Below are 24,537 nucleotides of genomic sequence, written 5' to 3'. Positions count from 1 at the left end.
CAGTTACATAGAGTCCAAAGGCTGGAGGACAAAGCTAACAGTGTGAGACAGAGGCTCTTAGGGAAGACAGGTGAGGCTGTGACCAGGTGGTTTCTAGGGAGGCAGTGATGACTGAATTCTTCCTCTCAGTGGTGGCTACATGGGCCTGCTCACTGTGTCTCAGCTTGTTCTAAACAAGAGGTTTTGTGTGCTTGCCCATATGTTTAGTTTACTCCAACTGAAAGGAGAAACTTTTCAAGCAGATAAAAAGTAAGGGGATTTAGAGAGAGAGAGAGAGATTTTGTTTGTAAGTTGTTTGTCATTGGGTAAAAGGTTTTAATCTTTTTTTTTTTTTTTTTTTTTTTTGGTTTTTTGAGACAGGGTTTCCCTGTAGCTTTGAAGCCTATCCTGGAACTAGCTCTTGTAGACCAGACTGGCCTCAAACTCACAGAGATCCACCTGCCTCTGCCTCCCGAGTGCTGGGGTTAAAGGCGTGCGCCACCATTGCCTAAGTTTTTAGTCTTCTTGAGACAGAATCTCAACTACATAGCCCTGACTATCCTAACACTCTCTTTGTAGACTACAAAGCCCCCCCCCCCCGCTTTTTTTGTAGAGATTCTCCTGCCTCTGCCTCCCAAGGGCTAAGATTACCAACCCTCACCACCAGGCTGGGCAGGCACGTCAACCAGTCTTAATGTCCCTCTCAATCTATACTCACTACTCACAAGGCTGATCCTTCAGGAGGAGACCTAGTATTGCCCAGTTAAGAAGTAACTTCTGTATCCAAACACAGGCTCAGCTTTTAAGAAAAAATTGAGGTTCGACTACAGTGACATTTGCTTTGCTGGGTTCTTAAGAAAATGTAGGCCTTTGGTGTCCCAGCAGCTGAGCTGAAGCAGGGATGCGGATTGGCAGGTGGGGACAGGATTATGGATACATTTGTCATCATCATCTAAAGGAATGCCTGCTTGGGTTGCTGGAGAGCATGTGCGCCAAAAGCTTGGTTGCCAGCAAGATAATCTCTGTTCCCATCCTCACTCAAAGGTATGCTCAATAACCCCCAAGCTCCTTTCTAGAGGGGAGGGGGGCAGGAAGGAACCACTGGTCACAGGTTCCACCAACAAGAGGGGAAAGCCTGTCAGTGGGAGGTCCTTTATGGCGAGGTCACATCCCCTGCACAAAAACATCCCAAAGAGAACTAGTACTGATTTGGGGTTGATGAGGTGGAGACACCCCAGGGAGGAAGTGGCAAAAAAAAAAAAAGGCGAGGGTGAAAACACTCTCCTTCCTCTTTGATCCCACAAGGTGCGTCAGGGAAAATTGGACTTCATTTCGCCCGGGATAGAGCCATCTCTCCCATGGGGCCACGAGTCGGTCAAAGCAAACCTGCTCCCCTCCACCCTTACCTTGGGTGGTATGTGTGGCCCTAGCCATGAGTCTAACAAATTTTCCCTCCAGCCTGCCCATCCCCACCTCTTTGAAGGCTGAAACTTTATTAAAGCAGATTCGTTTAGGGTTCGGTCAGACGCCCAGAGAGGAACGCGGAACCCAGTGAGAGAGATGACGAGCCTGAGGAAAAGAAACTGTGCCTAAGAAGAAGGTAGGGGCTGGGCGAAGGGAAGGAACACGCGATGGCTGCCGGGCACGGGCGATCGCCAGCTGGCCGGCCCACGGGGGTGGTTTCGGGTCTTCCGGAAGGCTAGAGGCTCACGACAGAGAGTCAAGATGCAGGGGACATGTGTACAGGCTCGCTCGCCTTGCGAGGACACGAGAACTCAGGCGCGCACCACCGGCCAGAGCACCGCAAGCCCACGCCACCCTCCGACTCCGAGTTCCCGTAGCTCTGCTGCGTTTCTGCCCCCGCCCCCGCTCACGGAGCGCGGGAAATAGGCGGGGCCTGGGCGGGGCCCGCCCCTCTTCCTGCCCTGATTGGCTGGTGCAGTTGTCCATCCAGAATCTATTTTTTGATGGAGGAGGGGGGTGCCACCCGCTCTGCCCCAGATCACGTTTGCCACCCACAGCCAACCACTCTTGTCCAAGTCCGTGGGCAAGAGGCGATTGTGGGTGAGCGAGCTCGGCACCCCAGGCCCCGTCCGGTCCTCGCCGGCCCGAGGCGGAATATCCTGCACTCCAGGCCACTTCCCCATCGTGGAATCGGAGCAGCGGCCTCGCAGGAAGGCAGAAGCGAAATGTAGCGAGCCGGGTGTCGCGGTTGGACGCTCGCCTTGGCTGGGAGTGTAGCGGGGCACACGCTGGGGCTCGAGGAGGACGGCTGAGGGGGAGGAGTGATGAAAAGAGGGGGTACCCTGCACACCCCGATACCACGGGCCCCTGCTGCCACTCTCCAGGCGCCCTTCATCCCCATCGAGGTGCAGGTCAGTGTTGTTGGGTCTGGGATTAGGTGGGGGGCGGGGGGAAGCGGGGACTCTAGCACGCAGCGCCTTTGCAGAGTCTGAGTTGCAGGGAGGCGGCGGAAGCCGGCCAGTTACTCTTCCTTCCCACCCCTGTAGTTGGGGATGCCCAAACAGGTCTTTTTGTCCATCCCCGCCTGGGAAGGAAATGGGGCGTCCTAGGGCCCCAGGCCCATCGGTAGTGGCCTTACTGGTGATGTAGTTGAGGGACTGGCCTGCCCCCTTACTAGCCCCCTTCCAGGTCAAAGTGGCCTGCCAGCGAGATGGGAGGGGCAGTGGTGTCAGGTTTTAAGGAACGAACTCAGAAACTTTTCTGGCATGGGCGCTGTGGACTCACAGTGAGGATCTTTGAAAACAACGGTGCTGTGTTTAAGGTGGCTTGGCTGGCGACCGAGTAGATGGAGGACTCATAACTTGGACCCTAGAGTTTGAGTCTGCCTTAACCAAACCGGAGTTGACTAATTGTGAGTGTTTGGAATACTAACAGCCTGTTCATCATACCTGCAAAACCCTCTGGAATTTTTTTTTTTCTTTTGAGAGCCATGCTGGTGAAAAGCAACAAGTTGGAATCAAGGCCCGGGGGATTCCTTTAAGAAAAGTGGAGCGGGGAAGACAAGACACATGATTTGGGAGTGAATGCCTATTAGCTTGTGACTCTTGGATTTGCCTTCCTTGGTTTTTCTTTCCTCCTTCTCCACCTTTTACTGATACTTTTGTTTGTTTTTAAGAATTGAGCTCTGTCCAGCTGTTAGGAACTCTCGGGAACTGGGGGAGCCTAGGCAACCAAAATATGTAGGTAGTTTTATTACCCTCTGTCTCTTCAACCTAGTTAACTGCCATGCCCTAGGTGAAGCTCACTCGGCCAAGCATAGAGGAGAGAGAAAAATACAGACAAGAGCCCAGACCAGGGCCAGCCGCTGAGGTCTCTGTAATGCTGTTGACTCTCAAGGGCAGAAGTAGGTAGTAAGTAGGCCTCTGGCTCTTGGCCTTGGTCTGGCAGGCTTGCTCTGCCCCTCTGCCTGGTGAGCCCTGCTGGCATTTTCCCTCTTAGGGGGCCAGGGCAATTAGAGGTTTGGGAATGCTTCTCTGGACAGTCAGTCTCCCTGTTTGTTTGCTCTGCCTTTCCACGGCTGTCTTGTGAAAAGTCATTCACAGAATAGTGACTGGGTAGGGGATTTGTGACTTACCGCTAAGGTAAGTAAGTTAACTACACTTAACACTGAGTTCTGATCAAGATTTGAGAAGACAACCCCTGAGAACATCTCTGCCCACCCCAGGCAGCTCAGAAGGCAATGCCAAAGTCTCCTACACAGCATCTTCCAGTGGAGTCATGGTTTGCTGTCTGGTGGGGGATTGTTGGGACGAGAACCTATTGGGCCTCCACATGAAGTGGGCAGGACAGCGTAAATTTAGTGGGGGAAAAAAAAAAACAGCAAATGGCCACCTCTGTAACAGACTACATCATGTGCTAGAGATGGTCCTTATAAGAACTGGTTTTTGCTATGTACTGACATGCTTCTCTCTCTCTCTCTCTCTCTCTCTCTCTCTCTCTCTCTCTCTCTCTCTCTCTCCCTTCCTCCTTCCCTCCCTCCCTCCCCGTTCCTCCCACATAAGGTGTTCCACACAAATTCTTGTGACTTTAAGGACCAGGCAACTGAGAAAGTACAAGATCTTCTCAAGAAGGGAGGAGACCTCTGGGAGAGAGGAGAAAGACAGCAGACATTGTCCTGGGACCAGCTGAGCCCAAGGTGCTGCCGGAAGCTGAAGGCACCCAGCAGGAGTGGGAAGAAGCCCCAGCCCCAGACTGAGGCTGTGTTCTGAACAATCGGAACTCATTTCAGCGTTCACAAGAGAGGGTTGCAGTATCAGGCATTCCAGACTCAGGTTGAGCCCTTCTCTTCTGCATGCCCCTGCTCTGAGGAGCTGGCCATTGAGAACCAAAGATTTACTCCCCTACATAGTGCAGAGCTGGGGGTAGGCACCCGCACCCCTAGTGGCAGCTGCTGCGTCTGGAGTGAAGAGTTTGTTTCCTTCCAGCCCCGGGCTGCATTGCTTGATGGGGCTGCCTTTTGGTAGATCAGTTTTTACAGTGCCAGGCAGGAGTGGAGAGCCGTGGGAAGAGGTCCTGCGGCACTCAAGCCTGGGTTCAACCCAAGACTAAGCTCTTTCCCAAGTTAGAGTCGGAGCGAGAAAGAAAAATAAATAATTCTCCCCTCCTCTCCTCCCTGCCTGTCATGTCCTCTAAGCCAGAGCCAAAGGACATCCACCAGCCGAATGGTACTGGCCCTACTCCCTCACCCTGCTCTTCGGATGGCCCTGGGCGAGAGCCCTTGGCTGGGACCTCAGAGTTCCTGGGGCCTGATGGGGCTGGGGTGGAGGTGGTGGTGATTGAGTCTCGAGCTAACGCCAAGGGAGTTCGGGAGGAGGACGCGCTGCTGGAGAATGGGAGCCAGAGCAACGAAAGTGACGACGTCAGCACCGACCGGGGGCCTGCGCCACCCTCCCCGCTCAAGGAGACCTCCTTCTCCATTGGCCTGCAAGTGCTGTTCCCCTTCCTCCTGGCGGGGTTTGGGACTGTGGCAGCTGGCATGGTGCTGGACATTGTGCAGGTAAGACCGAGGAGGATAGATTCTGCTCAGGAGCCCTCGCTTCCTTGGCCTTCTGGGAACTTCCTCTTCATCTCAGTGTCAGAAGCAGCTGCTGCTTCCTAGAATACTGTTTCCCTTTGGATCACATCCTTGGCTTCATCCTTGTCTCTGTTACTTTCTACAGAAGCCTCCGAGAAGCCAAGTAGCCCCAGGGAGGTGGTCGGGGCAGTATTGCCTAACAGTAACAGATGAAACTCCAGTTCTCAGGCTGAAAGGAGGAGAGAGGGGCAGGGCTGTTGCTTGCCATGATGCCACAGTGCTGTTGAGATGGCACTCCCTTCATGTCTGCCTTCTCTTCCCTTCCCCTTATTGGCGGTTTCAAGGATACCCATGATAGAAAGTGCCTTTTCAAGCCTTCTCTTCCCTTCCCCTGCTGGGCAGGAATTTACTCAGCTGTCAGGAGAGTCTCTGATCCAGTGAGAAAGCTCTTAAGGCATTTTGTATTGCTTGTCTTTGTGCATCCTTGGCACCGTCTCTTTGGTGAGTGAGGATGGTTTGGGAATGTGGCGTAAGATCTGAAAAGGCTATAAGTGCTGGGGATGGGAACAAAACCTGGGTAGAACCGTCTCTCCTCGTCTGTCACGAACCTGCTCTGGGCCCCCGGCAACGGGATACTGGGTAGAAGGAACAGTAAGAGTTGGTAGGACCTGGAGCCTGCTGTGTTGAGTGTGTTGTGAGTCAGGGCTTACCAAGAGCCTCCAGGTCGGAGAGAGAGAAAGTCTTGTTTCTAAGTAAAAGTTTTTGAAGCTCAGGGAGGCATACTGTGCTTTCTACCAGTGCTAAGTGCGTCTGAGTTAATCAGGATATGGCTAGTGGCTGCTAGATACTGGCTCTATCCAAGTACAGAGGCAGGTGTTTTTGGCCCGTGTCCATGGGGACCACTCCTCCCCTATCCAGGCTTCCCTTACTATGCTGTCCCCCAAAAGGGTATGAAGCTCAGTGTCAGCTCCCCATGCGCCCAGCTCCTGCTGCACACCATGCACACAGAGACTGCTGTAGGGGTCCCCGGGCCCGTCTCGGGGGGGGGAGGGGGTTGGTTGTAGATGCTGTCTAAAATGTGCACGTAGACCCTGAGTCTTCGAGGAGAACCTTCCAACTTTGGAAGCTAATGAGAAGGATATTTGTAGCTGGCGAGAGTGCCCGGTGCTGGCCGCCTCCCCTCTCATCAGACCTGTTATTGTGAGGACTGTTCCTACACGAAGGTTAGGAGGCCAGTCCAGAGCTTGGGACTCCTCCCCTGCTGTCGCTTTTCTTCCTAGGGCCAAGAGCAGGAGGAGGAGGAAGGAGGAAATATGGAGTCTGCCTCGCCTCTCCTTTCTGAGACCCTCGTTCTCATTACCACTCTGTGAGTGCTAGATTAGTCCCATAAAGAGCTGCAGGGCTGACAATGCAGTTCAGTGGTCCAGTGCTTGCCCAGCGTGCACAAAGCCCCCCGTTTTCATCCCCAGCACCACAAGGCGAAAACCAGGGGGCTACAGAACCATCATCCTGGGGTGAACTAGGAGACACTTAGTTTCTGGATAATGATGGTGATAATGAGAAAGGGTATTGGGGGGCTTTTCTGTAAGCCTAAAAAGTGGGAAAAGGGCATCGATCTCAATTCTGTAGATGGGAAACCGAGCCATAGATACGCTGCTTGTTCATCTCTCCCAGAGCCTATGTCAGTAACCTTTGTTATGGCCGGAATTTGCAACCTGGCTTAAGACCGTGAGGAGCCTGCTGTTTTTGTCTTGTCTTGAAGAAGAGGGCAGACTGGGCACCAGGACAGTTGGTGTTGGCTTTTAAAGCGAACCAGAGCCAAAGGGCCAGGAGGATCAGTCCCTGCCCTCCCACGTGTCAGGGTTCCAGGAAAGGAACAGTCCTCTGATGTCTCGCTTTATGCCCATGGACCTGAGACATTGAGAGATTTAGGTAAAGGGTACCCGGAACCCCCCCCCAGCATGCCCACAGAGGGCTGGCATCTCCCTGGGTGTGGCATCTTGGCTCATAGCAGAGCTAGGGTTCAGTTGTTGTAGATGGCATTGACTGACTTGTTCCTGGGCCCCTCCCCCTCTACTCCCACCACAGCTGGGCTAAAGCAGGGACCACAGCAAGATGACTGGAGCTGGTGAATGGGAGGACAGGATGGGGAGCCACTCTACATCCAGGGTAGCGATGGGGGCGACAGATGCTCTTGGATACAGGGGTCACACCTGTGCTCTTTCCTCACAGGGTAAAATAACCTACAGCGAGACAGTCTAGAAGGGCCCAAGATGGGGCCCTCTGGTGGTTGTTCAAGGTCCCTGTTGTTGGGAGCACCTCAGTACAGATGCCTCCCTGGCCCAAGGTTCCACTGCAACCAAGACTGGGCTTTTCCTAGAAAACCCACTCCTGTCTCTTGTCTGACCTCTCGCTTCACTCCGTGTAGCCCCCACAGTGAAATAAGGAGCCTAGGTTTTTCTCCAGAGTATGAAAGGAGAAGGAGACTGTAGTCTGTTGTGACTTGCCTACTGCAGCCAGTATTTGCAAGAGAAGTAGGACCAAGCCCAGTGTTGGCTTCAGAAAAAGACTGCACGGAAGCCTCGAGCTGCCTGTGCTTTGTGACCCTCCCCCAGCTCTGTCCTGGGCTCCTGCAGGGCGTCACGTCCAGTGTCTTTCAGCCTTGGTGAGGAATGGATGGCAGGAGGTGGTGCGTGATCTCCATTAGACCTCTCAACTAGATTTGAAGAGGGGGACTCCTCATTTTAACGCACTCTTTGCTTGCTGAGTACCCACAGAAAGTAGGCCCCTTCTCTGGTATCTTCAGAGATGGAAGTGCATGGCAGCTTGGCCTTGGGGAAGAGGTGTGGGAGGTGGCTGGAGCCCCTGGGCAGGACGCTCAGATCCCGTTTCCCTTGATCACCTCTGCCCTGCCCATCTCTGGCCTCCTGTGTTTGTCACGCTGTGTGCTGTGCACAGCTCTGTCCCTTCAGGCAGTGCCCGGAGGCCCTCTGCTTGAATACCTGCAGGCCGGGACAAGGCTCTAGCAGGTGAACGTGGTGGTCCAGCCTGCCCCGGAATCAGAGTTTGGGCCCGTTGAGTGACTTCATTCCATCTCTTCCTGCCCTCGCTGCTTGCTGGTGTTTCCGGAGCAGGAGGCTCTGCCGGATGAGGTTGCAGGTGGAAGAGCAGGTTGGATGGCCTGGGAAGGAGTCACACGCAGCAAGGCCTCTGAGCTGTGAGGCTTGGCCACTGCCCTGAGTCAGGGTGAGCTTTGAGTGTGGAGGCTGCTGTCTCATCGCATATCAGGGGTCAAAGAGAGAGAACAAAGAGAAGAGGGGCCCGGATTCTGAAGAGCAATTAAAAATCCATAAGTGTTCCTCTCTAACCCTCAAGCCAAGCAGCTTGCTGGACCCTGTTCCGTCCCCATTGATACAGGGAGGTGTGGGTGGTAGCTTGACTAACAGCTTAGCTGACTGGTTTGGCTTCAGGGGCAGGCGCTCCAAGTCAGGGTGAACAGGATGAGCCTGAATTAGGCCACCACCTTCATCTACACCACTCCGTCCTCAGCCTCTAACCTCAGGACGGCCGTGCTTTCTGGCTGGCTCTGCTTCTCATGCATCCATACGGGCCATAGACCCCCAGCCTGACGGACATTTTCAAGAGGGTTTTGTGGGTAGGAAAAATAAATGTGGGGATTGGCTCTTCTGTTCCAAGTGCCATCGTAGGGCTTTGCTGGGTCATAGGGTCAGGTCTTGCGAGTTCCAGGCTGTACTCTGTGAGTTGGGAAGACTTCTACTGGTCCTGGTCCTTTTCCTTGCCCGTCTGTCCCATCTCATCCCTTCCAAAACCCCACAACTTCTAGATCCCCCTGTAGTTAAAAGCAGAGAGCACACATGCATTGGAAGGAGAAGATTAGGGGTGCTCGTGGTGGCAGCTGGGGGCGGGTTAACTGAACTTCATACCTTCTTTTCTTCAGGCTCGTGTTGCTGTGTAGCCCAGGCTAGACTCAGACTCACAACCTTCCTCATCATCCTGAATGGTAGGCTTACAAGCAGGCATATGCTACCACCAGGCCCAGCTGCACCTATATATATGTATATATAAAATAAAGATATGCTATACTCCTTACAGACAGTTCAGAAAATGTCCCTTGCGTATACTTGGAGTGTTCCTTCTGCGACTTTTCTCTTTTACTGGCGTATGCCCCATCGCCCTCGCCGTCTGGAGTGCTAGCAGCTTGGGCACAGGTAGGCAAGCATTTGGGTGAGGATAAGGCGTGGGGCTGTGTTCTGAGAGCGCCCCAGAAGCCCACAGTCAGCACACTTGTCAAGGGAGGGGAAGAATTCTTCCTTTTCTGAAGCTGTTTATCCAGTTTGAGAGGGGCAAGGCTGTTTGGGCCTCAGCTAAAGGAAACTGAATCCGTAGGGGTGGGTGGATGTTCCAGCCTTGCCCGAGAGTAACACTCCCAAAACTCATGAGGCACCTCCCAGGGGCTGCCTGGGAGGGGAGATGATACTCACCTTCCCTAGCATTAACTGAAGGGTGGGAACTGCTGTAGAGGGGGCATGTAGGGGAGTGCTCTTTCCCCGCAGGAGTCTTCAGAGAGCCCAAGTCCCTTAGGAGACCCTAAAATGGATCCTAGGCCCAGGAGCTTAGGCAGGGGAATGCTCTAGCCCTGAAGAAATGAGTTGTTCTCTGGGTCCTACTCACAACACACACACCCCATGACACTAACAAAAAGTCAAGGTCTTTGCCTTATAGAGCCACCCAGTGTTTCAGCCTCTGCTCCCTGTCCCCAGTCCATTCTGATGGCCTCATGCATCTTGGGTTTTGGTTTTGGTTTGTTTTTTCTCGAGTCAGGGTTTCTCTGTGTAACAGCCCGGGCTGTCCTGGAACTCACTTTGTAGACCAGGCTGGCCCTAAAGATACCCGCCTGCCTCTGTGGTGCTGGGATCAAAGGCTTGTGTCACACTGCCCAGCTTTGTTTTGGTTTTTGAGATAAACTCTGTCTTTGTACTTTCAGCTATCTTCAGACTCTCAATCCTCCTGCCTGAGCCTCTGACTGCTAGAATTACAGACATACCATCTAGATTATTTGTTTGTTTTTAAGATCTTTATTTATTATGTGTATAATGCTCTATCTGTCTGTTTTGTCTGCACGCCAGAAGAGGGCACTAGATCTCACCAAAGATGGTTGTGAGCCACCATGTGGTTGCTGGGAACTGAGCTCAGTACCTCTGGAAGAGCAGTCAGTGCTCTTAACCTCTGAGCCATCTCTCCAGCACCTGTTTGTTTGTTTTTAATGTTGCAGGAAGTCACACAACGCGAAACTATACTGTGACCTTGAAGTGTGCCCTCAGTTCCCTTTTTTCTAACTTACACTCTACATCCATATAATGCTAATTCCCTTCTCCAGGCCCTCAGTCCTTAGCACCCACAATTCTCTTCTTATTTCTATGAATTCGATGACTACTCCAGCGTGGAATAAGTGGAATCATACAATATTCGCCCTGTTGTGGCTGGTTTGGTTGGTAGCACGGGACAGGATTTCCTTTTCGAGGCTGAGTCATTCAGTATTGTTGTGCCATATCTCACTGGCCCACTCAGCCACTGATGGACAGTTAGATTGCTTCCACCTCTGGACTGTCGTGAGCAGGAGTACATTCCTTCAAGATCCTGCTTTCAGTTATTCTGGATAAACACTTAGAACTTGGGGGTAAGTAGTCAGGGGAAGTACTAGGGTTGCTAGATCATAATGACTCATTCATTTACCGTGTGTGTATGTATTATATGGATTGGGTACATGTTATATGGGTATGTGTACGTGGAAACCAGTGGTCAGCACGGGACGTTTTCTCTGCTGCTCTTCACCCGTTTGTTGTTGTTGTTTTTCATTTTATTTTGGTTTGGGGGTTTTTTTGGTAGTGGGGGGGGGGATTTTACCTACATTATGTCTGCATCACATGTATGCCTTGTGCCTGGAAAGGCCAGAAAAGGGTGTCAAATTTGGGGGATTATAGACGGTTGTGAGCCACCATATGGGTACTGGGACTAGAACCTGAGGAACCTGAGTCTTCTGCAATTACAGTTAGTGGTCTCAGTCACATCTCTCCAGACTGCCTCCACTTTTTTTTTTTTTTTTAGATAGAGTTTCTCATTGAACCTGGAGTTCACTGGTTGGCTAAGCTGGTGGCTTAGTGATCCTCAGGGCCCCGCAGGTCCTAAGGTAACGACATGCACAGCTATGCCTGGCTTTTTATAGGAGTTCTAGGGATGCACACTCAGGTACTTGGGCTTGTGTGACAGGCACCTGACTGACAGAGCCATCTCCCCAGCTTGTTTGGTTGGTTTGGTTTGGTTTGGTTTGGTTTGGTTTGGAGACAGGATTTCTCTCTGTGTAGCCCTGGCTGTCCTAAAACTCGCTCTGTAGATCAGGCTGCCCTCAAACTCAGAGATCCACCTGCCTCTGTCTCCCAAGTGCTGGCATTAAAGGCACGCACCATGCTTGTTTATTTTTTAAGACAGGGTCTTGCTATGTAGATAGCCGGCCATGAGCTTTCAGCAAAGTCTTTACCTCCCCAGTGCTGGGGATACAAGCATATCCACCACACACCATTCATCTCCCATACTGTTTTCATAGAAGCTGAATACTCCCACCAGTAATGCAGACGTGTTCTGATCTCCATGTCCGTACAGTCCGTGGTGTTTTCTGTCTGTCCTCTTAGCCATCCTGACAGGTGGTTTTGATTTGCAGCCTTGCTCTTGAGCATAGAGTAGAGGGACTGGAGTTTCCTGGTGGGCTCCAGTATGGCCCCTGAACTGAACGCTTGAGCAGGAACTTGATGCCTTCAGAACCTGTCTGAGGGCCCAGCTGGCCACTGTGAGGAAGCATGCTGAGAAGACAGCATGAGACCCCTCCCTGTATCTATCTGTGCACCCGTGTCTATGCGCCTGCCCATCACAGCACCCCGTCTCTAGACACCCAAACCAGCCTTCATATTCATCCGCCTGCTGTTCTTCTCCTCCCTTTACGAACCTGCAGACTTTCCATTAGGCCCAGGAAGGGAGGCATAACCTGGACTTCTTTAGGAAAGCCTTAGTTTTGGTCAGAACTAAGGGGGCTTTCAGTCGCCAGCCTGGATTCCTACAGTAACTGGGGTAGAACTTTCTTTTCTTTTTTTCTTTTTGGTTTTTTGTTTGGTTGGTTGGTTCGTTTGGTTTGGTTTTTGGTTTTTTTGAGACAGGGTTTCTCTGTATAGCCCTGGCTATCCTGGAACTTGCTCTGTAGACCAGGCTGGCCTCAAACTCATAGAAATCCACCTGCCTCTTAGTACTTTTCTGAACCTCCGATTTTCTCATGTGCAAAATGGGAATAAAAATAGCTCTTCGTTGGCTTGTTGAGGTGACTGGATAAGAAAATATATTAACATATGTCAGCCGAAGAAGTCGGTGGGAGAGCCAGGACCGACTGACCTAGGACTAGAACCCGCGTCTCCCGAGGCCCAGTCTCTCCCAACAGGGGTATATGTGCTTCTGCTAGCTAAGATGATGGGAGCATAGAGCGGAGTCAAAAATCTCTTGCCGACTACCATAGGAGAAGCACCCTCTAACTGCAGAGCTTGCTAAGGAAAGTACTTACTGTGGCTGAGTCCCAAAGCCCTTGGAAACAGAAACCAAACAAACGCTCTAATCACCCTAACCCCAGTCCTGTGGAGCCCGGCTCTCCACAGCTGAGACAACACCTCCCAAGGCTGAGGCTACAGAGAAACTGGATGAAGGCAAGGGGGCTGCAGAGTGCTGTTTGAAAGGACATTACCAAGGGGTTCTGAGGCAAAGCCAACTCGGGGTGATTCCCCTGTGTGTCCCCACGAAAGCATACGGAAGGGACAATCAGACTAGGAGTTTCTCCTGTTCTGGAAGGGGGTTGGGCTGTGCTTTCTGGAATTCTCGGGCTTATTGTACTCCCAGGCTTCTTGCAGGGAGGTGGGGGGGGGGGCCTGTGTGCTCGCCCCTGCTGGTCCTGTTCTCCCTCCTGTCCCCTGACCCCACACTCTGTTCAGCTTCGGTGCCGCTCCTTTGAGGTACTGAGGTTCTTGGGCTCTGTGTTTGTCTTACAGCACTGGGAGGTCTTCCAGAAGGTGACAGAGGTCTTCATCCTGGTGCCTGCACTGCTGGGGCTCAAAGGGAACTTGGAGATGACCCTGGCGTCGAGGCTGTCCACTGCAGTGAGTGTCCTAGCTGTGGGGAGCGGGGGAGAGGGGCAGTGAGAAGATAATGGGTAACACAGAGACGGGTAGGTGTCCACACGACTGCCTGGGCCTGGGAAGGGAAGGGAAGGGAAGCCGTGGAGGGAGATCCCAGACTGGGTGTCCTGTCCCCAGGCAGGGGCTCCCTGCCCAGAATGGTTCCCAGGCTTGGACTCTGGATGTCCCAGCCATCCCTGGATGCCTGCCCCACCTCCTGCTTTGCAACCTGCCTCGTGACTGTTTGTGCAGCTTCGACAGGCAGGCATCACGCTGGTCCCTCCAGCCACACAGGTGGGGGCCTCCTCTGATCTCCAGCCCTACTCTGCAGCTGGGCAGGAGCAGAGCCAGGCCCTCCCCACAGCCCTCCCAACCATCCCCCTTCCCCATCACAGCTTCTTCGAGAGAGAATAAGCATTTCCATCTCCCACAGTCCTTTCTGTCTGCCACAGCCATTCGTGGATTAAGCCCAATAGGCAGCCACGGCTGGGAGGCATGACGTGTTTGAACTCAGGAGACCAGGCCTGACCCTCTGTGACCAGTTCTGGAGAAGACAGTGTAGAGGGCAGCCAGCCTAACGCACCCCTTGCTCTTCCTTTCTTTTGGCTGGTGCCACCCACTCCTTTCCAAATACTGGCAGCCTCAGGCCTGGACCAACAACTGACCTTGCCTTCCCTGAGAGAACAAGCTGCCTCAGCATCATGCAGATCCATGAAGGATCGTGCTGGCTGGATAAACAAGACAGGGTGGAATCTGCCTCAGCTCCCCTCACATCCTGGAACTCATCTGCCTTGGGTTCTTTCATAGCCGAGTCCCAGAGTCTTAAGCTATCGGCATTGCTTTTTGATCCAGTCTAACAGATAGAACCCCAGGCCCCGTACAGCAAGCTCCAACCCTTACCCCGCCTCTTTCAGGCCAATATTGGACAAATGGACACACCTAAGGAACTCTGGCGGATGATCACGGGGAATATGGCCCTCATCCAGGTAAGAAAACATGAACCAGAGACAATAAGCTAAGCATCCCCTTAGTCAGGAATCCCTGAAAGGCTTAGGTCAGCCCAGCGGGCTCCTAAGAGGCTCTCCAGCATCCTGTAAAGTAGGCTAGGGGGTAACTAGTTACTCAGGAAAATGGCCAGGATAGGGAGGACCTCAGCAGCTTCCGTGTCACATGTCAGGCTCTCGGTGGTTCAGGGGCTTTTGAGCCTGTACCAGTCTTTGCAGTAGAATCAGACTCGTGAGTGTTGGAGTGTCCTCTGCCGGTGTTGTCCCATCTCCCCGGAGGCCACACAGATCGAATGTCTTCCCCCTTAGGTCCAAGGTCTTGGCTCTGACTGATCTCTGGGCTGTTGATCTCGCCTCATCTCCAGCCAGCCAGTGGCGTGTCCTGGGTTTTTGCACGGTGCACTACCCTGTACTAGGGTCAGGACTAAGACAAAATAAAGGCTTCCTTCTAGCCTGCGAGGGCTGTAGAGTCCAGTCCTGCCTGCTTGCTAAGACTTAGGAAGAGTCCATTGGGTGACCTCAACTGAGGAACTCTGCTCCAGGCTCTCCGCATGACCACGTCTCTCCACAGGTGCAGGCCACAGTGGTGGGCTTTCTGGCATCCATCGCTGCCGTCGTCTTTGGCTGGATCCCTGATGGCCACTTTAGTATCCCGCATGCCTTCCTGTTGTGCGCCAGCAGCGTGGCCACAGCCTTCATTGCCTCCTTGGTGCTGGGTAAGAGAGGGAAGAAGACACAGGGGTGAGGATGCTGCTCCCAGGGTGTTGATCCTGCCCGGCATCTTGGTGCCATCTTTTGTGGATTGGAGCTCCTTTTTTCCTCCTCACCCCCTGTGGCCTGCCTCTCACTAGGTATGATCATGATTGGAGTTATCATTGGGTCTCGAAAAATCGGGATCAACCCAGACAACGTGGCCACTCCCATCGCTGCTAGCCTGGGCGACCTCATCACCTTGGCACTCCTCTCGGGCATCAGCTGGGGACTCTACCTGGAACTGAGTAAGGCTGAGGCCACTGAGAATGGCGTGGGTGGACTCCGGGAAAGATGGGGACCATTTTGCGAACGCGTGAAGATTTTTGCCGTATTGTGAATTGTATGAACGGTTTGCCACACCTCCTGGTCTTGGGGAGGCTGGACAGGCTCTCGTCTCGGTTCACAGGCAGGCGGCAGAAGGGAGAGGTTCAGAACCCATCCCTGCTTCATCCTAGGGGTTTTGTTTCTCTTGGAGGGATGAGATGAGGAAAGGGGAAAGAAAAGAATGGAAGACTAGAATCTTCTAGTCTTGGGATCAGACCAAGACACACACAGTCTGGCGTCTGCCTCTGTTAACTTTACTGCCTGAGCTGGTGGTGATGGTGCACACCTATGATCCCAGCCACTCGGGAGGTGAAAGAAGAGAGTGAGACTAAGGCCAACTTGGGCTACATAGCAAGGCCTTGTCTCAGATCGAAAATGAGAGCTCTCTGCCTTCGTTCCTTCCTCTGGCCTCGCTGCCTCCTGGGTGCACAGTGGTGATGAGGTGGGGTGATGCTCTTCCAGGCATCCGGGGTAGACTTAGGTTGAAGGGCTGGTCTCAGGACATCTGCAGGCTGAGCGGGGGGAGCTGGGGACTGGGGCCCTGGTACTTACCTCCCTCTGCTCTCTGCCCTCTCAGAGCACTGGCGATACATCTACCCCCTGGTGTGTGCCTTCTTCGTGGCCCTGCTGCCTATCTGGGTCATGCTGGCCCGAAGGAGCCCAGCCACACGGGAGGTGTTGTATTCAGGCTGGGAGCCCGTCATCATTGCCATGGCCATCAGCAGGTAGGCTGGGGCCCCGAGTGTACACCCCTGTGCCCCTCCCGCCTCACTGTAGACCCCATCTGAAGTCCCAGAGCAGGAAAAATGGAGTACATGCTGGAAATGCATCCATAGTGTCAGGCATGTGTCCTGCTATTGCAGGTGACAGGAACTGTCTGTGTTAGGTGTCATTCCAAAGCAGGACGTATTGACCTTGGGAACTACAAAAAAAGCAGCTGTACCCAGCAATACCACGCGCAGTGCTATTGAGACCCTGGGAGTCTACCACTCTGCCTTCCCTGTGGTGATCAGCAGTCCAGCTTTCCACCCTTCTGGCTCCTCCCAGCTCCAGCAAGAGGGGAGAGGCTTTCCCCCAACAGTTGCACAAAGACCCAGTATAGAATGTCATTGCTTCCTGTTCAGTTGGCCACAGTTCTGTCCTTGAATCAGTCATTCGGTCTTGGGAATGCAGCTGTCTGGTTGGATGGGGAGATTAGCCACAATTGCAGCAGCGATACCTGGACCACAGTGACTGAGTCTGAAAGAGCTGGAGCCAGTGCCATTACCATAGCAGAAATCAGTGCTGAGCAGGCATGCGACCATGGTCCTCACGGGAAGGTGGCTCCACTCACACCTTGTCCCAGCGTCACTATGCCAAGTCAGGAGATTTTGAGCGGCAACTGATATGCAAGAAAGCCCAAGACTGAAAGGAGAGACTCCTGGAAGCCACTTGACTGCCCTTGTCCCCAACATTAGATTGGCCTATGGGAAGGAGAAAAGGAGAAAAAGACAAGGTCTCCTGAGTAAATTGGGAGCATGAGGGTCACGGGAGAAGGTAGAAGGAAAGGGGGAGGAAAAGAGGGGAGCAGAGAAAATGTATAGCTCAAAAAAAAATAGGCCTATGGCTCTCATCCATTTGTCTTTGTGTCTCTTTAGTGTGGGCGGCCTCATCTTGGACAAGACTGTCTCGGACCCCAACTTTGCAGGAATGGCTGTCTTCACACCTGTGATTAATGGTGAGACCTTAGCATCAGCTGCTGGTGGACAGCTGGACACAGCTTCTGTGTCAGTCGGGGTTCCAGCAGGCTAGAGAGGAAAAGACTTAAAGACAGACGTGGGGTAAAATGACCAACAGGGGACCATAAGGCCCCCAGAAATTATCAACATGAACGTCTCTAGCCCTGAAGGGCCAAGGGGACCCAGACATCATCCTGTGGGGGTCCAGTTAGAATTCCAGGCTGCCCCCTGCAAGAGTAAGCTCTTGCCAAAAAACAGAATAGGATCTAGAAAAGAAAAAAAAAAAAAAAAAAAAAAACCACTAGACCCCTCTCGCTGCTCAGCTGGTGCCTCCCGCTGCACAAGTGAAGTAAAGGCATCCGGCATGGGAGACTGGTGTGAGGCCTGCAGCCGTCCACCGCTCAGGGCTCAGGGCAAAACCGAGAAGTGCAGAGGCTGGGGTGGGGTGTGACGTTAGAGGCAAGCAGTAACTGGCAGTTTCCTGGGACAGTACCAGATTCGATGTCACACTTCCCACTGGAAACTGGCTATTGAGTCTGTGAGCTCTGGGTGCCTGGGTCTGCTCCGGAGCAAGCAGGTGTCTGTGCTACACAGTCAGGCTATATCCCTGCCAACACACTCAGAGCCACTTCAAGGGCACGTGGGACCGTCACGCCTGCACGTAAGGAAAATTGAGAGCCTAGAGGATTCCTAAGAAGCGGTGAAATATTTGTCGTCTTCCGTCACACGTTCTGTTCTCCTGGCACATGGGCAAGGGCTATGTCTGCATCGACTCGAATACGGTGGCTTCCTCCCAGCCCTTCCTACTCCAAGTCTGAGTCCTGTGTGTCTCTCTGCAGGTGTCGGGGGCAACCTGGTGGCTGTGCAGGCCAGCCGCATCTCCACTTTCCTCCACATGAACGGCATGCCCGGGGAGAACTCTGAGCCAACTCCTCGCCGCTGCCCCAGTCCGTGCACCACCTTCTTCAGCCCTGGTAAGCACAGCATCTCAGCCTCCCGGGTCCGTCCCTGCCTCGAGGAAGGGGGTCTACAGACAGGACCTTCACTAGAGAGTCACCTGGGGCCCCTGGTTCAAGGTTCTCCTCTGCTGGGCTGTGCCTGCTATTCTGAAGAGTCGGGCCCGGAGGAGACATTGTCTTCTCCTGAAACACTCTGGAGACACAACTGTGTGCTGGCCTAGAACATGGCATTGACCATCCTGTGACCTTCCTGTCTTCCTCTTTCCTCTTCCAGACGTAAATTCACGCTCAGCCCGGGTCCTCTTCCTCCTCGTGGTCCCAGGGCACCTGGTGTTCCTCTACACCATCAGCTGTATGCAGGGTGGGCACACCACCCTCACACTCATCTTCATCATCTTCTACATGACAGCTGCACTGCTCCAGGTATGGCCTCGCGGAAGCGGGAGAGCCCGTGCACCCACAAGGAATCAGAATCCCAAGTCTGGGCCTGGTCTCTGTACCTGGACAGCCACTAGCCGGGACTCAGGAGCATAGGCGGTGGTCTAGAAGAGTTACTGCCGTGCTGTGTGACTTCAGCCTAGTCGAGTCCCTTCTCAGCCTCAGTGATACATTTTCAAAGAGAGAGCAATGGACCAGCAGCAGGGTTACAGACAGGTGGATACAGGGTGCCTGACAGGGAGACTTACACCACCTGCACCCTGCTGGGCCTCGCCCCAAAGCTCCACTTGACTGGTGTGCACTCCGGGCTCCGTTTAAATAAAGGACTCACAGCTACACAGCTAGAACAAGCGTCAAACCACTTTAGAGACAAATCCAGCTTCAGGACTCACCAGCCTTGCCGTTCTGTAGTGCTGTGCTACTTCTCGCTGTGTTGTTGCTGGATTTGATTAAGCCATTCTCCTGTTGGTAAACAGTTATCCCGCCAAACCCCCGACTCAGTCCTTAGGAAAGCTGTGTGTTAGGAATCTCGGAAAGAGCCATACGCTGTTTCCCAGCAGTACTTACCCAAATCACCGTGCTCCCTTGCAAATGCCATCAGGTGCACCCGTGACGGGAAAGGAACGTAGGTATGCCAAGGGATGGCTGTGGCTGTCTCAGCTCATCCCTCACCATGCTCCCTTGCAAATGCCATCAGGAGCACCAGCGACGGGAAAGGAGCGTAGGTATGCCAAGGGACAGCTGTGGCTGTCTCAGCTCATCCCTTCACCTAGGTGCGAGGCCAAACTTTCATTCCCGTCTCCTATCTGGAAAGACCCTAAGGTCAGTTTTAGCTGTGCCTCCTTCTCTAAATCTGTGGAGAAGCAGACTTCTGGCAGGTCGCTGTGCACCTGTCCTGGCATGTGTTCTTGCGCGACTCAGGAGGCTAGATGTGAAGACAGCTGCCGCCATTTCCATCCTAGTGCATCTAGTCACACTCTTAATGTGGCACTCCGCTGCAGCTGTCAAAAGGGCTGTGACATTCCAGGGAGGCTGGGCTGCAAAGCCAGGGCCAGGGCCAGGGGAATCCAAGGTGGCTGTGCACCGCGCGGGGGCGGATGTGAAAGGCCCTAGAATAGTAATCTCTGGTTTCTGCACCTGAGTCCCTTAAGGCGGAACTTTCATACCACAGTCTTTACAAAGTACAAGAATAAACGCTCCCAGTTGACCATGGCAGAGCCTAACCATTAGAAAGTGTCTTGTTCCCTAGAGATGGAGATGGCTCAGCGATTAAGAGCACTGAATGCTCTTCCAGAGGGCCTGGGTTCAGTTCCCAGCACCCACATGGCACTTCACAGCTGTCTGTATTGTTTAGTTCTGGGGGACCTGGCACCCTCATACAGACACGCAGACAAAACAGTAATGCATATAAAAATAAACAATTTAAAAAGAAGGAAAGAAAGAAAGGATCTCATTCTCATACAGACACGGTCATGTGGGGACCCCTCAACCCCTCAGCCAGGCCCTAGCATTCTAGATGAAGCGCGGCCCCAGTGGCAGAGTACATTAAATCCGATTAAGATGTGAACTCCTGTTTGGAAGTCCCGGGGTTAGGCCTGGGATTGTGCATTTGTGACACACTCCCCACTGCAGTTGATAGTACTGGTCCTGGACCCAGTGCCTAGATTCTGATCTTGCTATTCTCATCCGTCTGTAATTACAGAAAGTACAAAAACCCAAAATAGTAGCTAATCCAGAACGAGTTTTGAACGGCTGTGCATTATTACTGACTTTGTATTTAGCTGACTTGTTCATAAACCTTTTTTACAGATGATGTTAGAATAAACTTAGATTGTTTGAGGCCACAACAGGTTAGAAAGGGTGAAGAGAAAGCAGCTTGGATAGTCAGCTGTTACCCAGGTGACGAAGGAGGAAGATGCTTGTGCGAGAAACTGGCTCTAACTGCCAGCCCCTACCAGGCTCCTGGAGAGGCCAGCATGGCAGGAATTGTAGTAACTCAAGAATGGTCCGATCCAGAATTAGAGGCAAGGACAGAGTTCCTGTAAGGGCAGGATTTAGCTTAGAAGCCCCCGGCTTAGTGTGAGCTGTCCTGGCAAAAAGGTTGTGACCGGCCAAGCCTTGGGATACACTGAACAGGTCCAGTCATGTGGCCTCTGGCTCCCCCTGCAGGTGGAGGGTGGTTACAGGCAGAACCCTTCTGTCTCTCCAGGTGCTGATTCTCCTGTACATCGCAGACTGGATGGTGCACTGGATGTGGGGTCGGGGCCTGGACCCGGACAACTTCTCCATCCCATACTTGACAGCTTTGGGGGACCTGCTTGGCACTGGGCTCCTAGCACTCAGCTTCCATGTCCTCTGGCTCATTGGGGACAGAGACACCGATGTTGGGGACTAGCTTAGCCGTTCAGCCCATTCTCTACCCCTCTGGACTTTCTATTCTATTTGGATCTTTTCCCTTTCGTCTCCCCACCCCACCCTACACTACACTCCCACGTCTTTCTGGGATTTCACTTTGATACCAAATTCTCATTATTTTCAATGGGAATTTTTATACATTGAGCCAAGTTTGGATAGCAAGAATTCAGGAAGGACAGGTGGACTGAAATAAGCAGGAAAAGTAGACTTTTGAGACAATCACCAAGTGCAATTCCATGGTGGGTGCCTCCTGGTGAGGTCGATTGGGACCTTGGCATTCTGTCTGGCATCTGGGGACCTTTGGATTGGCTTTAGCGACCTCAGCCCTGGCCCTAATGAGAAACTCTTTGTAAGTGGGCTCTGGGTTGTTTTCAGTTTGTTTGAACAGAGGGATGAGGGCTGATTAACACTCCCACACATATATGTACTTCTATAGAAGTGGACCAACTTCAAAGCCCTGGGCAGGAGAAAGCGGCTTCAGCTCCTAGTAATCACAGCCCTGTTGTTCTGGGCCCGCCTGCACACAGTCAGGTGATCCGACTGTTCCGTCTGTGTACGTGTGCCTTGCCCAACTGCCCGATTGCTGTCCAGCTGAACGAGCGGTGGCCTGGGCTCTCCGTGGATCACTGTCATCCACAGGTCTCCAGAGGCCCCCCTGAGTCTAGAGACCCTCGTGTCTGTTCAGGCCGCTTCTCTGATTGTCCCAAGCACTCCCTTTCCCCACAGCTTACCGGATGATAGGCTTCCACGACTGGGGACAGGACAAGGAAATGTGGCAAATGAGACCGGTGTGAGTTGCGGGTGTCTCACTGCTGTCGCTTCCTGAACAGAGGTCAGTCGGCCTTCCTCCGGGCTCCTGTCCACTGACATTCCTTACCCATTCACTCATTCAGCAAATCTCAGCCTCCCTCCACGAGCCTCTCCACCAAGCAACAGCCACGGGGTGCCAGGCATTGGCTAGCCAGTGCTGAGGGGATCACAGCCCTAACCTCACCTCATTCCCTAGGTTACAGAGGCCATGTGCCCCTTTTGGTCTGGCAGTAAACGTTCCCTCGCTGTAGGTATCTGTGCCTACTTCAAGGCAAGGTCTGCCTCGTTCCCTCTTCAGACCCGGACTCCGCAGTGATTACCGGCCCCATTGCTCCGGCAGTTTCGTGTCCTAAAATACAACCCCCTCCCCCCATACATCTCACCACACACTCAGAGGAAAGTTTAGAACGAGCAAGCTGGATATTAGTTGGCTGCTTTGGTATTTGCCTGTACATGATCAGAAGGAAACTGGAGTCTCTTCCCCAAACAGCTCAGCAACTGGGATGCTCCCTAGCCTGTTTGTAGGAGCCCATAGATTCTTCCCTGTGTAGCCTAAGGATCGCCGAGCAAGAAAAGGGTTAAGCTGTGCCTGGACCTACGGAAACTTTGAACCCTCGTTCCTCCCACATTACCTGAAATCATAGGACCTTAGAATTGGAAGGAGTCGTAGGGGTTTTTCTAGTTGAAGTTCTATCGAGCAGAATAATACCAATCTGGGCTTGTTTCTGCTTTTCCCTCTGGCCTAACTCCACCCCCAAACACAGGCTTGTATAGGCATCAAAGCCCGAGACTGTGACCCCAGGCTCCCCAGCCGCTTACCCTATCCTGATTTCTGGTGTTGCATCAGGTTGTCTAGAGACTGGATCATCCCTCTTTGCCCAGATACAGAAAGGTAGGCACCCCCACCCAGCAGTTGTGAGCAGAGGAGGACTGGCGTGAGAGGGAAGTTGACTTCAGTCAAAGACTCATCTCTTCCCCCCGGCTGCACCTATTGCATGTACTTTTGGCCTGACTGGAAGAAACAAAATTAGTTTACTTTCATATCCTTCAAAAATTACAGAACTGTGTCTTAAGAGAATTATTTATAGTTGCTATAACTGAATTGACAGATGTCGACTTAACTGATAAATTATATTTGGTAAAATAAAGTGGAAGTTTATTTCAATGGCTGGCATTCCTGTGCATCTCATCAGAAAAGCAGCCTCGGGCTGGAGAGATGGCTCAGAGGTTAAGAGCACTGGCTGCTGTTCCAGAGGTCCTGAGTTCAGTTCCCAGCGCCCACATGGTGGCTCACAACCATCTATGAGATCTGGTGCTCTCTTCTGGCCTGCAGGCATAGATGCGGACAGAACATTGATTTATACACAATAAATAAAAATAAACAATCTGCCAGGCGGTGGTGGCGACGCCTTTAATCCCAGGAGGCAGAGGCAGGCGGATCTCTGCAAGTTCAAGGCCAGCCTGGTCTATAAGAGCTAGTTCCAGGACAGGCTCCAAAGCTACAGAGAAACCCTGTCTCGAAAAACTAAAAAAAAAAAAAAAAAAAATAGAAAAAAGCAGCCTCAGCCGTTTTCTTGGACCTCATTCTGTGGTCCCAGTCCTGCCTCAGAAGTGGGAAGGGGCCAATGCGTGACAAGCAAGGACCCACCTGAGGGTAGTAAGCACATCTGTTGAGAAATGAGCAGTGGTGGTGTGGGTCGGATTTCAGAGGCTGAGAGCGGAGCCCTTGGGTTCAGAGATATTAGACTCTGGTTTCCCACCCCCATAACGCGGTCTCCTTTGGTGCCGGCGGTCATGGGATCTATGAATTAGAATCCCTGCCTTGCAGAGGTTTATAGTCGAGTCGAATCAAAGTAGAAATGCTTTTTACCTGGAGTATTTACCATGTCCCTTCACTGTGCTCAACCCTATAAACCCTGAGAAACTTACAAAACTGGTTCCAAGGGAACTGTGCTTCTACTTGGATTTATATGACCTTCCACAAATCTCTCACCCCTCTCAGCTTGTTTCCTAACCTGAATTTTCATAGGATACAGGATATATGTTGTTCAGAAGGTAGTCATGAGATGCACAAAGTTCTGTTCCAGGTACTTGCTAAGCCCCAAAGTACTATAAGATATTTAAAATGGATATTTTGATCAACATTCCATTGCTGCAACAAAATACCTGAGATAACCAGCTTATGAAAAAGGAAGGGAGCCGGAGAGAGGACCACAGTTTGGTTCCCAGCATCCAACCCAGGCAGCTCACAGCCTGATGTCCTCTTCCAGCCTCCGTGGCCACCTGCACAGACGCTGTGGGGAGACCGTGTACATGCACATGCACACACACGTAGTCTGTTTTGTTTTGTTTGGCTTGGTTTGGTTTGGTTTTTCAAGACAGTGTTTCTCTGTAGCTTTGGAGCCTGTCCTGGAACTAGCTCTTGTAGACCAGGCTGGTCTCCACTCACAGAGATTCACCTGCCTCTGTCTCCCAGTGCCATGGATCAAGAATGACCTTGAAGGGTGGACAGATGGCTCAGTGGTTAAAAACACTGGCTGCTGTCCCAGAATATCTGGGTTCAATTCCCAGCACCTGCATAGCAGCTCACCACTGTCTGTAACTCCTGTTCTGGGGGATCCAACACCTTCACACAGATAGATGTGTAGGCAAACACCAATGCACATGACATAAAAACAAATAGATCATTTTAAAAGAATGAGCCAGGCAGTGGTGGCACATACCTTTAATCCCAGCACTTGGGAGGCAGAGGCAGGTGGATCTCTGTGAGTTCAAGTCCAATGTGGTCTACACAGAGGAAACACTGTCTCAAAAAAAAAAAAAAAAAAGATATTGAATGTCTGATTCCTGCCTCTGGGATCACAGGCATGTGCC

At 52.4% G+C, this 24,537-nt stretch overlaps 1 protein-coding gene across 2 annotated transcripts; it reads left to right on the top strand.

The window, feature by feature from the left end:
- The first annotated feature begins 1,998 nt into the window (after window positions 1-1,998).
- Window positions 1,999-22,828, top strand: Slc41a1 (solute carrier family 41 member 1). 2 transcript variants are annotated; one of them, XM_050147764.1, is made up of 11 exons: window positions 1,999-2,354; window positions 4,035-4,999; window positions 13,117-13,224; window positions 14,157-14,228; window positions 14,818-14,962; window positions 15,098-15,244; window positions 15,901-16,048; window positions 16,961-17,040; window positions 17,881-18,015; window positions 18,275-18,423; window positions 20,648-22,828. In XM_050147764.1, the coding sequence occupies exons 2-11, from the start codon at window positions 4,625-4,627 to the stop codon at window positions 20,831-20,833; spliced, it is 1,545 nt and encodes a 514-aa protein (XP_050003721.1). In that variant the 5' UTR covers window positions 1,999-2,354; window positions 4,035-4,624; the 3' UTR covers window positions 20,834-22,828. The 2 variants fall into 2 exon arrangements, with proteins under 2 accessions (XP_050003721.1, XP_050003720.1); XM_050147763.1 differs by having other exon boundaries at window positions 4,005-4,999.
- The last annotated feature ends 1,709 nt before the right edge of the window (window positions 22,829-24,537 follow it).

The sequence above is a fragment of the Alexandromys fortis genome, unplaced genomic scaffold (genome assembly GCF_014885135.2).
Source record: "Alexandromys fortis isolate MF-2015 unplaced genomic scaffold, M_Fortis_MF-2015_v1.1 scaffold_58, whole genome shotgun sequence".
Lineage (NCBI taxonomy): Eukaryota > Metazoa > Chordata > Mammalia > Rodentia > Cricetidae > Alexandromys > Alexandromys fortis.
This window is presented reverse-complemented; position numbering and strand designations above follow the sequence as displayed.